The following is a 15,487-nucleotide window of genomic DNA, read 5'->3' as shown; positions in this document are numbered from 1 at the left end:
TATGTAATAGGTACTGCCAAAAAATTCCCAAGAGACTATCCACATTTTAGCTCTTTTTTTTTTTTTTGCCAAATGGGAAGGCACATTGGTGGTTATATGACTGTTAGTCACAAACTGGTGCCCTGACATACTCACACAAGAGACAAATGGCTATGAAAACAGCATCGCACAGCTAGACGAAGGCCTCTTAATGTCTTGCCTTCTAATGGAATGACACATCACTTTTGGTGGAGCAACATGACTTTGAATATAAACAACTCATTCTTCGCCCAAAACGAGTTGTATATCCTACAGTTTCTTCTACACACACATGAGGATACACAAGACAGGCAGAAATATGCTATTGTATTTTGTACTACATCATGACTATCAAGCTCTAGATACATTTTGTTGAACATTTTCAGCGTAATTCCTACATCTTATTTTGAGTTGATTTTGAAGATAAAATTATACAAATAAACAATTATAAAATCATTGCCAGGGGGGCGTTTCATCAACGAGTTCGTTAGAGGTTTTCACCAACAAATTTGCTATCAGCCAATCAGACGCAAGGATTTCAGTAGCTTTTAACAGTTGTCAGTGTAAATCACTGACAAAAAGTTTCATGAAATGGTCCCCAGATATCAAATAGAGTACCAGAGTGTGATGCCATAGCCATTCATCACCATGGTAACTGGTTCGTATTAACCTCACCTGGCCCTAATGTTTATAACTATCTGCCCACCTAGTTCCAACCCAAGATATAAACTACAGACTGTGACATCATCACTTTAATACTCTATGATGTCAAATCACTTTTCTCTCTCTTTCTATTAGGTAAATAACATTTAACCCTTTAGCAACTGAAAATTCTGTACATAATGGCCTATGGTTCCCTGGAAGGATACAGCAATATTAATCTCATTTAGACAACTTTCTAAATGGTGTGAAATAGCTCACTGCATGTTTATTTTTGTCTACTATACGGAGAAAGTTATGTTTATATGAAAGCCTATTAAGACTTTAACAAAGAGAATAGTGTGTCACAATAATTCTGACATACTTTGCTGACCTTTGACCTCCTTCAAATTACATAATCATATATTCTACATGAAAACAAACAAAAAATGGTTAAGCTTAAAACTATTCTTTAAAAAATGCACAGGAATCTGGGGCATTTGGGGGAGTCTTTAAGATGAGCAATTTCAGGCATTTTAGTTGCTAATGGGTTAAAAGGAAACTCCCATCCATGCTGACATCAACTTTCAGAAAAGTCTGAAGTTGAATGAGATTGAGAAGACTTACACTGGAAAATCACAGGAAAAGTGTGGAATGTCCACCTGCTGAAGATGATGCTCAAATTCTTTCTGTGGTCAAACAACTCTATTTAGTCCCACCCATTCACACTCAATGCGGGAGCAGTATTTTCACGGCCTCAGTCAATGCCACCAAAAATTGTGCATCAACTCTATAATTAGAGCGCTCGGGTTTCCCTAAACCACATGGATGTCAACCATCAGATGTACATAAAGGTAAAAGCAAAACAACAACAAATGAGTTTGGCCCTTTGAAGAGAACCAAATCCTGGCTTAGCAAAGTGGTGAGTATACCATGTACATGTCTTGAGTCATTCCCTGGGTCTCCTGGTAAAAGTGCATTGATATTATATCTATACCTGAGTTTACCTTGCTCCTAGCTGACATTATATCCTACATTGTAAATTCTCAAACTAGGATTGGCCGAGAACATCTCATGAAAAAAAGTAGATACAGCATGATGAATAATTTTCACTTTACTAATATTTTGATATCATTTTTCAAAATAATGAGATATTTAGCTATTGATCTCTTCACACACACACACACACACACACACACACACACACACACACACACACACAATGCAACATTGCAATAAACCAGCCAGAGGCACCTGGGCTTCACTTGCACTGTTATCTACATTGTACATGCACTGTACGGTAGCTGTATTTTTATCAAGATCTAGATTTTTTTTTTCTCTTGTAGAATATAAATCAAATATATATGTCATGCACTCTGTTCGAGGTACTAACTGAAATTATGGATTCTTCAGTGATTGGCATAGTTACTGTTTTCTTTGGGGCTGTCCTCTTCAGAAAATAGTGCTATGCCAGTCACCAAAGATTCTGCAATTTCAACTGGAACCTCCCAGCGTATGGTATAATTGATTAATATTCATTTAACAAGAATCCATTAATGTTTGCATTAGTTCCTTTCACTCACTGTATATATATATATATATATATATATATATATATATATATATATATATATATATATTTGTAACTATCAGAGGTTATAGATTATTCATGTGATATACAATCAATTAATGGAGTTACTGTAAAAAGCTGCTATTTTTGCAAGGGTTTAATTTGTCACAAATCTAGCGAATTGCTTTTGGGCCGAGAAATTAACAACATGCGAATATATCGAAACCTGATGATTTATGGACAGGCATTATTGCATTTACGATAGCCTCGGTGTCAAATCATGAAAATCAACATCTCAAGAAATTGTCTGTGACCTCATTTGTGAAGACATTTGTACGCAAAAATAACAACTAAGCACAGTAATTACAGTAATCAATTACAGTAATAACAGTAATAACAACTAAATCATCAATGATCAACATCTAATGGGTGATGCAATATGATTGATTTTCTGAAATATGTAATCATTTGCAAGTTTCTCATGAAGACGTCCTCATATTTCAATAGTAATATTTCATTTCATTTCATATATTTCATTTCCAACAAAATGTGAATACAGCATGACATTTGCTGATATATAATTGTGAAAAATCAAAGAGGCTCATTTATCATAGCAATATTTTAATTCTGTCTTGATTCGATGGTTATATAGCATTGCCAAAAGGCTAATTGAAATATTAAGTTCTATGGTAGATTCAAATCATATGAATTTTCAAGCATTACATTAAAGATATCATACTTCTGGTAACACTTAAATTCTGGGTAGAGCATACAAGTGATCTTGCGGCAAACATATCAGAAATATCATGCTTCACTGTTTTGGCAACATCTCTACCGCAATATCCTTTCCCAACAATTCTAAATCCAAGATCAAAGTTTTCCTTCACCCCAAAGTCCTGGGATCTCTTGTAGGATTGGCTGTTAATACAAAAGAGATCGGCCGATATGGACACGCAGTCATGATGTGCATTAGTCACACCAGATCAGGCCAACAGATTCTCTGTTAGAGGAAGGTGGATCAAGAAACGAGGTGGGGGTGAAGGGGAGGGGGGCAGGACTGGAAGAGGGGGAGAGGAGAGGGAAGCAGAGGTGACCATAAAGTGTGGAAAAAGCTTGAACTAGGTGTGCTTGTGTGCCATGGGCTCCAATCAAAAAAAAAAAAATTTACGCTGAAAGTTACTTGTGGAAAATTCACTATTTAGAACTGGTTCCAAGAGGACTTAAAGGTCCAGTTTACCTTTGGGAGCAGCAATTTAAAAAATGTTCAAGACATCACATATGATGCATATGTGTAGGTCTGTTGTATCACAAAACATCCTACCATATAAGATTTTTGCAATAAAGCCTAAAATATTAGGAGATATCAGTGTTTTTCTCAATAAACTGTAACTGTAGACGGTTTAGTCTGGAAACATTTTTATTATAACTATTGTTCACATTTTGTGCATATAACAATACTTAACATCGATTATACGGATTCAAATTTTTACAGTGGTTATTTCTATCCCTAACTCACATTTTAGAACTATTTTGAAGCATGAATGCTGGGTTTTTGTTTCATCTGCAAATGGTAAATTATGCCTTTAACAAGTTGAATTATTCATCTATATATATATCTGATGTATATATCTGATATCATCTTTACGAGAGTGTCTTTCCTTGAACAGGCAATTGGAACAAAGTGAAATGGAAAAGTCACAGTGTTGTTCAAAGATTCGGATATCTTATCTACAAATGTTGATATGAACTTTATACAACAAACAGGTGTAATAGATGTCTACAATGATCAGAACATCAGATGGAAAGGTAACAAGCATTTGGAAGATTATAAGCTGGCAACTTTTATTCACTGCTATTGATGACTTCTGAGAGTGTTTGACAGGTGAAAACTCAATAGTTGTTCCATGTTGGTCCCGCCAATATTTGCATTAACTTGGCTAAGTAACTGATTGTAACTGATTTGATCCATATCAGTATATCCTGACTGATGATTCATATAGAAAAATTAATTTGTACACTCCCATATGCTCTATAAATCTGGCTCACAAATCCACGTCTAACATATCAGGGGCAGATCCAGGAATTCTGTAAAGGGGGGGGGGGGGGCACAACTAATATTTCTGGTGCCACTTCCGGGTTTCATTTAATTTGTTTCTTTTTATTTCTTTTGTTTTAAAAAAATAATAAAGGGGGGTGTGCGCCAGTTACGCCCCCTCTGGATCCGTCACTGCATATCATAATGCATATAACTCAGTCAAAAATTCAGAGGTTTAACAAGTACTTTATTATCATGTGTGGCTTTAATTGACTTTAATATATACACAAAATACAAAAAAGAAAGTTTAAAACTTATTGAGACAAATGAAATCAGCAATGAATATTTGATTATTAGTTTAACAAGGAGGAGTAGGTTAATTAAGCACTCAAATACTGACGTAAATGTAAGATCAGATGATTCAGTTATATCTGAATAAAATTATGAAACCATTGAAATTACTATCATAATAATGACTATTATTATTATTATTATTTGCAGATATATGCATAATACAGAACAGAGAAGAAATGCTGGTCCTTGCATATGTTCCAAAAATATTCAAGCAGACAGAAAATGCTGCTATAGGTGATTAATCATTTCCACCCTCACCCTTTGCTTGACTCTAACTTTCTGGGCAAACTGGGGTTGGGTACTGGGTTTGAAAGGAGTAAAATGACTGAAATAGATCTGTTGAGGGACCTGCAAAATTCAAGGGTTGCTTTTTGGTAGGTTGCCCCATGGCTGTCCACAAATACAATGATGTCCTAAGAGCTAGGCTAATCTCTTTTTCTTTTCATATATATCTTCAAAAGTATTTGTAATGCCATCACTTTATCATGCATTCTCAACTATCATGCCGTCCTTGAATTAGAAAACATCACACCTCAGTTTATCATCACTATTTTTTTTATAAACAACCCTTTGCATTCTTCACATTTTAAATTCACCCATGCCAATGCTATGTTTTTGTGTGCCATGCAGAAATTTGGACATGGTGGTATGAATGGATACTATTGGCATAGATACAGCTCAACACAAGTCCTGATACATTAGACTTTTATACCAGTTTTCCTGCCTAAATTGTATACTTGTGCAGGCAATAGGGCAAAATTACAAAAATTAACATGATAGTGCATTATATCCTTGAATTAGCTGAGAGAAAGCCTAATATACAATGCTCCGATCCACAGCATTCATTTTGTACAATATTCCAAATAAAATACCAATATTCAGTGCTTGGGAGAAATGTTCAAACTTCAAAAACTTCAGCTTTACTGGTTCAAAATAAAAGCTGAGGCAAAATACGAATGTGTCAGTTTTAGAGTTGATTACTGCATGCGAATAATTGATATGTCAAAACCAGTCCTAAATTTGCACTGAACATGTGGATCTGATACAATGCTGGACAGAGGCTAAAAAGAAAATGGGGGAAGATGCATCACATGAACTTTCCAATGGTATCTGGAACACTGACCTATTTCTGTCACAACAGAACAATAATTATACACAATACATTTTTTTTGGTCATTATGGGGTTATTTTTTTTTCTAAGTTGGCATTTCATGCAAACTGCGCATGATTTCTTTTGGATTCAGCATATCTCTTAACTAATTATGTCGACTTTTGAGAATATCTTTTTAGAGCTGTAGTTGGAGCCATTTTTACATGACACAGCACTTGGTCTAAAATACTAGATTTAATTATTGTTTTAGCCATGATTGAATGATGCATCATATCTACTTTATTGAGTTCTCTTTTCTTTACTCTCAGATTCAACAGAAAAAAAGACAAAAATAACCAAGGACTCCTTGACAAAATTCAAGGTCATAAAATTAGTATCTCTCCAGACTACAGGATTTACTGTTGCTCCCACTGCTTAACCCTTTGAGGACGAGCTGATTTTGCTACAACACGCATTTCCCATAGGCACTTTCCCGAGTATACTCGGGACTCCTCAACGGGTTAAACCAAAACTAAAAAGGAATTCAAGCATGGTTATTCAATTGAAAGAATACCTCTTTATCAACTATAAATAACATTGTAAAAAGGGAAATGCACGACAGGATGTGATAAATTACTAGATGCTCTTGATTGTGGGGCTCATCTTCTAATTGTAAAATGTGAAGCTATCATTGAATTCATGTATGGGGGGCAATACAGGACTTTTGTTAATGGTTGCCAACACAATGATTTTCAATGATTGATCAGGATAATTGACAATCTCTCATCACTATCATTATTGCCATCAGTATCATTAGTATCATTATTCATTATTATGATTATCCATATCATTATCATTGTTATCTCTTCTTATACACTCGTCTAGCTATTTGAATCAATATTAAACAGATTGTGTGTCTGTCACTGGCAAATCCATTGAAATGATTGATTGAAATGATTTAATTGCCAGTCTACGGTAAGATCTATAGGACATAAGATTACAAGATATAACATTATAAGAATGCAAATAAAATGAATTGAACTGAAAGTAAATTGAATTGAAATTGATATGAGAAAATAATCTATCAATCTCTTCTCTTTCTTTCTTCTTTGAGCTATAAAATCAGGCTCCTGGAAGCCACATATTCTTTATTCATTTATTATCAATTATTATTATCATTATTATTTTTATTATTATTATTATTTATTTATTTTTAATTTTTTTTTTTTTTTTTTGGGGGGGGGGGGGGACATCAGCCTTAGAGATACAATGCATCAATGCTACCTAACTTGTTTCATAAGTGTATACGCCCATATATCCACATCATGAGTTCTGTATCAGAAAATGCTCAACATGCACACTTAATATTCTGCTAATCAACTTGTAACCATGGCAACATTCTTGAAGGTATCCCCCGAGTCATGGGTGAACTTGTGGTTATGACAACACAGTGCAAGTTGGTGATCCTGCAGTGGCTCATGATAATCCACAGGATGGCTAAGAATAGCATGAATAAGGTATGGAACAATGACAGGAAAATAAGCAAATATTGTACAGCAAGTGCACACAGAAAAAATGTTAAATATTATGAAAAAAAAACAACTTATGATGTGATGACAATTACCAGCATCAAGAGTTTAAAAGCTATTCTGGAAAAATAACATCAATTGTACTGAAAATAAATATAACTACCAGTATGTATCTAGTAGCAACAATAATGACACATTGTATCACTTAAATCTGTGAAATAGAAGGAAATGTACCATTAAAGTTTAGGACGTGACAGCACTTCTGTGTGTGGGTAGCAAGTAAAAAAATGTCTTGTAACTGTTGGGACTTAATTAACCTGGTTTGGTTTGTGTTGGCTTGGTTACAACTGTAAGAACAAAGCTGAGGTATGTAAATAACTGATTTTTTCTTTTTTTTTAAGCCTGAAGTTTGGCAAGACCAATGTGTAACTGGCACTACGAACAAGATGCATTGTTTTGTTTGATGGGGGGGGGGGGGGGGGGGGGGTGTGGGGGTGATGTCAGAGGGCAAGGTGAGAGGGTCACCCCCATCACCTCCTTCTGCTTTCCAATCAGGAAAATAAATCTCCTTGGCTGGATTATTCATCAATTAGCAGGATGAGCCCCCAATAGAGGAAGTCCATTCTTACTGGCGTGAATCAATGCTGCGTACAGGACTGTTCGCAGGTAGGTACAAGTGACTGAGGTGTGCCCACATGTTGTCCTTCCATAGAAGAGGCAGCCCTTCCTTTACACAGCATACTTTTTTTTTCTTCCTAGGACTGAAGTGTCCACTTTCACATCATTGAATAAAGATATATGGACCCATTCAGAGTAATTAAATCTTTTTTTTTACAGCCTACAGACTTTGAATGACAGATTTGCAAGGTGCAACACACACATACATGTACTAATGCCTTTACCTATGGACACTCACATCAGTGTCTCATCAATTAACACGGACAAAAGGTAAACTGCAAATGCATGAAACTATGTTCTATCAATGGATTGTGAAAACATCAATACAACCAAACAGCTGTTGCATACCTCTTTCTCAAGATGTCCCTGTTCATATCTGTATAAGATATCACATACCAGTATATAGCACATGTAATACGGCATTTTGTATGCTTTCTACAGCTTTTAAGCACTGATTAGGGAAAGAGGTAATGAGAGTGTGTTTGGTGACTGATAATGGTTATCTTCAAGCATGAAAGGTAGCACAAATGTAAGTTTCAAGGAAATGTGTCATCATGATTTAATAGATATTAAATGCAGCAACATTTTCAGAATGCCTCAAGTCATTCCATAAAGCACTATTCGACCCATTGCTTCTGACACTACTGATACCAGATTTACAAATGCAAGCTAATGCCACTGTTCCTCTGGATTTGATCTACATAACATGTACTTTGTTATAATCAGAAATACTTCCCCATTTTCCCAACTGGCATAATCAGGAGTACAGTTGTATTAATCAGTGAATTCTCTATTTCAGCACAAGGAAAATGCAAACTTGAATGTATCCTATTTGTTTCTGGTAAATTCTGAAAGTATCCATAGTGTGTGCTACTGTAATTAAAATGGTGGGTGCATATTATCATCACACATTTGTGAAAACATGTAATGGGATCTTTTATGTTTAAACAGTGATAATAGTCTCATTTCCCCCCAGGTTATCTTTTTGCCATTGGTATTATGCTCACAAAAGGTCTAGCCACAAAGTTACTAAAGCATGCCAGATTCCTAGTTATCAATTACACCTACGATAAGACATAAGTAGAAATAACTAGAATGACTACTTTACAAATATGGAATTTTCTTCTTCATCATCATTATCACTATTATTATTATTATTATTATTATTATTATTATTATTATTATTATTATTATTATTATTATTATTATTATTATTATTATTATCATCATCATTACTGCACCACCTGGAGGGGGAAGATGGGGGAATCTCAAGTCCATGCTATGACCCATGGAATTTGCTCTGAGTGTTGAGATCAAAAGGGCAATGATAAAAAGCAGTCTATATCTGTTACATATAACAGACTGAATTAAAAGAAATGTCAATTCCAAGGTCAACTGCAATCACGCTAGCAAGCTCACACATCAGGCACTGCCACAGATGGTTCCTTTGCAATCACATTGGACAAGGGTCACCTCTACTCGCAGAAGGAGCCAAGCACTTACAGTACATGGACATGCATTTGAGTACATCCCATATATTAAAAAGAGGGCAGTTTAGTGCTATGGGGCAGTTTTGGTACTATGAAAAGCCCTTTTTACACTTGTGTTTCTTAACCCTGTACTTTCTCTGACCCAGGACTATCGTTAGTCCTGTACCAATTTTTTCAGCTTTTTACACTCGCCAATAAGTTCCGTACTAAGCTCTTGTCCGGGGCTAAGGAGAAAATTGACCTTTTTACACTCTTATTTCTTAGTCTGGTACTTTCCAAACCACATGCATATTCATGATTACGCTGTGCACTGTACACGTACACGCACGCACTGGCAGCACTTGATTATCTCGTTTCTGATTGGTCAGTGGGGGTCGGACTTCGTCTCCGTCGCTTAGCCCCGGATTATTTTTTCGTTCTGTTTACACTCGTCTGCTCGGCACCGCAATTGCGGTGCTAACCCTGCTATTTTGCAGGGCCAGATAGTACAGAACTATCGGTGGGGCTAGCCCACTTTGGCAAAACCGAGTGTAAACAGAAAGTGGGCAAAGGCCCCCCCCCCCCCTTAGCCCCACCGTTGGTACGGGACTAAGCAAAAATTTGAAAGTGTAAAAAGCCCTTAAAGCTGCAGACACTTGGTGAATATTCCCCTGCCCCCCCCCCCCCACCAATTTCAACCAATCAGAATCAAGGATTCATCAAATGAGGTATAGAATGGGAACTAACACACTTCTTCTAAGGATTGGTAGGGTCTCCTGCTTCAATGAGCCTAGAGTCTAATCCACAATACCACATCTCTATAGCTTTGAAGGTGTGCTTGCTACATTAGTCATCATTTTCAGCCAGAGTAAATACAGATACTAGATCTGTCCAAACCACTGGGATGAACTGCAACCCAGGCCTACGTCGTCCGACGCGAAGGTTGACCACAATGAAGGCACATCCGACCTGGCCTTCTCCCTCAGAAGATTCGTGGCTGGCCTCTGGAGTATCATATGACAGTTACGTGAATGTTGGCATTGAAATGAAAGGAGAAATGGTCGGTCATGTCTACAATGTGTATACAGTGTATATCTGGAATATATACATTGTGAGGGCATACAGCCAATTTTCATGATCCATGCTTGGAGATGAACAGAATAAATTTGAGGACAGAGAATCAAGTGATAATTTCTTGTGCATTGTTATACGTGTATGCCCAATAATTTGTAATCATATGAAAGTTTGGATTTGTTTGTACATATAAAACATAAGAATTAGGTATCTCTATTTTTTCCTTTGCTTTAAATGTTATCTCTATCCCCATTTGGTTACTCTATATAAAAAAAAAACATTTGTATTCATAAAGGATTATTTTGTTTCATTTCAGTCTTCTTCAGGATCAATACTGGTTTACCATGGCAACCAAAAGACAGTCAATACAAGGCTTGACATGAGTGGTGGCCTGGGTCCAATAAAAAAAAAAATAATATTGGGCCACCACTTTTTAAGAAATTGTAGGCTACACTGTATAGCGGCCTAGTTGGGCCACCCAAACTTTGTGAGAGTGTGCATTGCTTTCATGTGGTTTTCTCATCAAGAAAAGGAGAGAGTAACTCTTGGCTAAGTGCTAGATAACAATTATTTATTACACATTTCAGCTACAAATTGTAGCCATCCTAACCAGGGCTGCCAGATCGCCGCTAGTCTGCATGGCCAATTCAGTCACTTTTTTGGCCTAATTTGGCCAGACTATTTTTTCTCATGATAATGGCCAAATCTATCCAGTAAAAAACTATTTTTACATCACATACTAGGTACACATAAAACCCATTTCTACAAAATGCCAATTATTTCAATCTTAATCAATTTTGATGTACACCTTACTGGGCTTAAAAAGATCTCTAATATGACAATTAGAGCAATTAATATTAGCGCAAAGTGGATGTTGCAAATACTGGCTGAAAATCAACCAAATATGGTAGACCTACATTGAACAGCTACAAAACAGACAAATATATTGGCATAAAAACATAAATGGTAGTTTCAAGAATTTAAAAGTATGGTCAGTCAGTCATGATATAAGGCAAAAATGAGTCAATAATTTCTTTTTACAAAACAAATAAGATATACAAAATCTCATACCACATTATTGACCTTTACTTTTCTTACTTTCCGAGTAAAAATTACCCTTGAATTGAATTATAGCAAAAAACAAAACAAACAAACTTGAAAGAATATTTTCCTGTTCTTTAACCTTCCAGGTTAAATGCAACGCATGGCCAGCTAAGAATTATCATAATCAAAAGAGCTAATATAAAAAGTCGTTCTATTTTTTTCAGCATCAATTTGCAACAAAAAAAAAGAAAGAAAGAATGCTAGCAAACCTCAAGGATTTATGGAAGTAACAGTTGCGACTTCAAAACTTTTCTAATAACTGCATACTACAGTTTGCGTAAAATTGAAATGGACATTAATTGCCGATAAAAAAAGGCACGAATCTTTCCACACTTCAGGTTCATGAACAAAGATTGTCGCAGTGGCCTGAGAACAAGGTAGAATTTATCGTTGGAGTGTGAAGTCATATGAGATCTGAGAATGAGATACTGAAAATGCGAACTTCTTTGACCGGGGAGGGAGAGGGTGAGGGAAACTGGCATATTTCCTCCTTCAGGAATTAATTACAATGCTTCCGTGAGATGAGGGACTTTAAGGACACGGCAGAAAGAGGCATATCAGATGCTGTTTTGTAAAAAAAAATTTAGAAAAGAAAAAAAAAACTTTGATGTGAACAGGGATGGAAGAAATGGCGATCATGTGCTAAGGCCACTTACAGGAGATCCAAAGCTAACCACTATAAATAGGGAAGTGTGCATCCATGAAAGTTCCTTGGGGCAGACTAGTTTTTCTGTGCTTTACTATTAAACATATTTGATGAAAAAGTTACAAAGTATGAAAATGAAGCCTAGCATTTAGATATCCAGACCTGTGGAAAAAAAAAAAGAATCCAGGAGGGTAAAAATAATGCTGACACCCCCAAATACATGAAATTATAGCAAAAAGTAGCACATAACAAGATGACACACACACAGGAAAGAGCATGATGGGGTACAAGTCACTTCTTTGATATGAGCTTAAAGACATGGAAATTGCCTCTCTTCTCCTTTAAGTTTTTGACATGAGTAAGAACAGTATATGGAAAAACACACAAAACAGTCTGGGTGAAACAATTTGATATGACTGATATTGTAGTAAATGCTTATCCCTATGATGAAGCATGTGCTGTATAATACCAGCCACAAATAAAGAAAGTAATGTCAAAATACTTCAGAAAAATATTCTTTTGAAAAGCTTTTCTTTACATGACACCAATGATACTTTTGTAGAGCATATGAAGAGTTTGTTTGCAAAAACCGATAAGTCCATATATGCCAAATGGAGATATTTGCGATTAAAGGTCAAGAAAAATAAAGAGAATACAATCATTGTAATAAGAAAATGTTTGCTTCTTTTGACCATAACTTCAAAAATGTACCTATATGTAGTGACCAATATATCATTTAAAAGGTATCATTTTGTACTTTATGACAGAGACTGTACTTCAAAATCTTCAAAAATGGACTTATCGGTTTTTGCGAACAAACTCTTCATATTCTTCAGTGGTAACTTTCATGTCTGAGATGTGTAACTTCAGTCTACTTCTGACTACTGGTAGATATATTGATCTTCAATTGATGACTTTTTTTTTCTATATTTCTCACTGCATGACAAGTGCGTGTCAATGAAAGGTTAAAAATTATATTATAGTAATCAAAACTACGTAAAGGCGTCAAAAATGAATCTTTATGAATCTCTAAGAGGTGTCTTCTAAGACCGCTTCCTATTCCAATAAAGAAGAATCTCTTTCAATAAAGTGATAGTGTTCAGGGAAATGGTGCGACATGTATCAAAGAGGAGAGATATCAATCCAAGATTTTTAAAGGAAGACTAGCAATAACAAAGCCAATGTATGGACATAACTAAATTGACTGTCCTAAAGGCATGTTAATCAAACACTGTCCTTCATGATATTGATAAGCAAGATATATTGGTGAAGCAAATCTGTAAAATGAGTTATGTGCATGACACACCCTCAGTTTCATGCATTGCCACACTTGTAAGCTAATTCTCTTTAAAGAAGATTGTTTAGACAGAATTGATAAACTGAATCAGAAGTATGCTGATGCATATATTGACGTACATTGTAAATACTTAATTCTACAATCTCTATCTCTCTTGCGGGGGGAAAATGCTTTTTCAGGATAACTCATAGGGTGTATCGTCCATTTGCATGAAACAGAAGGTGTCGAAGCATCTGTTCTTTGATTCATGCCTCCCCATGCCACCTTTCAGACAGCACTCTCTATGCAACACGCTGCCATGAGCATGCCACAGTCTGAGACACACAACGGTGTTGGGCTCTGTCATTGGGCAGACAACTTCCTGACTAATTTCCTCTGGAATTATTTTTTTTTTCTCCTCCTTGAAGGAAGGGGACGAAAGGGGGTCCAGGTTTGCCTCTCCAAGCGAGGGCGCTTGTTGTGGAGGGGGATTAGCACTCTTCCTGTTCCTGGAAATAGAACCAGGTTCATTGGAGGATGCCAAAAATGTGTCATTTCTTCCCCGAAAATCTATGCTAATTAGCTTGAACTCCAATCATCATAAGCGGTAATGAGAAGCTTGAGTTATTATCTTTTTTTATTTTGTGAATGGTCTAAAAATGAATTATAATAAATGCAACATTGCCTTGAAAGAATCTCTGGCTCAACCTTAGATTGATATTGTCTTACAGAGTATGTGAATTTGTGTGTGGGTGTACAATAAAATGTATATTATTATACAAATTTGCAGCATCCTACTCACATGCAGCTCTTCCATAAGTTGCAATCATATTCATCCATTCTCACAAACTCTCCACATTTTCATGTGTGTGAGATCTATAATAGATATACTTTGGAAACTTCAACAGCTGGCTGGAGTATTTTCTTGCCCGAGATCACTGTACGTGCTTCTTTCTCAAATGTTATCAATCAAAGCTTTGTACTGTCCCTCTTGCAAACTTTTATCAATAAAACTTTACAGCTATGGGATTATGGCTGTTTCACTTTTCCTTTCTGTATTTATACCTTTATTCCCATCTCTAGAAACAGTATTATGTTTACTTTGTGTCAAACAATATACTGTATCTGCTCTCCAAAATTGGTAATATTCTCTCATTCTGGGATCCTACCACCCTATATGATTTCATTTTCATGTAGGTTCTATATTAAGTTTTCTCTTGAATTAACCCTTTGAAGACGAGTCCCATGTATACTTGGGCAGGTGTCTATGGAAAATGCATGTTGTAGTAAAAATCAGCCTGTCCTCAATGCATTAAATTGCTTTGTCACTGCATGACATTAGCATAATACAATCACATAATGTATCTCTCCCTTTTTTTTGTAATGTCATAAATATACAAATTATGTTTTTTAAACAGTTACAAATATTACATGATGCTTGACATAAGAAGCATGACAACAATAAATTGAAGTTGAATTTAAAAAGACAATGGTAAATGAGCAAGCGAGTTTCTCAAAAGTGATACACATACGCATATATCAGAGATATAGGATTGCATTAGATAAGCGTCCGGCTTACAAAGTCTAACTTTTGATTTGACTATCTGAGATAAATATCTCATCTCTACGTTCAGCAAAGTTCTTACCACTTTGACTTTGTGGAACAGACAGAGGAAAGACAGGATTCCTGTGAAATGTTGCAAAATCACCCATCATTGCATGCAACATTGAAAAGCTATTGTTAATGAGTAATTTTCTTTTTTTTTTACATTCATTTATAGTAGATCTGTATTTTGTGGGTATCTTTCAATACCAAAAGAGACATCGCTTATAATGAAGTCCTTGGAGTGGCAGTTTTCATTCATTTTATCAAAATTTTGTTAATAGCTATTAAAACAATAAGGTATATGAATATATTATATAGATCTACATGATAATTTTGGGTCCTCAATTTGTACTTTTTTGTAATAAAATTTTCACTTTAACTTTGTTCATTATACTGAGA

At 35.6% G+C, this 15,487-nt stretch overlaps 1 protein-coding gene across 1 annotated transcript in view; it reads right to left on the bottom strand.

Moving 5' to 3' along the window:
- Window positions 1-15,487, bottom strand: part of LOC139732478 (uncharacterized) — a 221,529-nt gene that overhangs the window by 199,850 nt on the left and 6,192 nt on the right. Inside the window, exon 2 of the mRNA XM_071643340.1 lies at window positions 2,087-2,107. Coding sequence (XP_071499441.1) covers window positions 2,087-2,107 — 21 coding nt within the window. The remainder of the gene's footprint in view (window positions 1-2,086; window positions 2,108-15,487) is intronic.

Source organism: Diadema antillarum, unplaced genomic scaffold, assembly GCF_040938485.1.
Source record: "Diadema antillarum isolate AM-2024a unplaced genomic scaffold, OU_Dant_1.0 seq00000425_RagTag, whole genome shotgun sequence".
Lineage (NCBI taxonomy): Eukaryota > Metazoa > Echinodermata > Echinoidea > Diadematoida > Diadematidae > Diadema > Diadema antillarum.
Note: the sequence above shows the minus strand (reverse complement) of the source record. Positions and strands in the feature narration are given on the sequence as shown.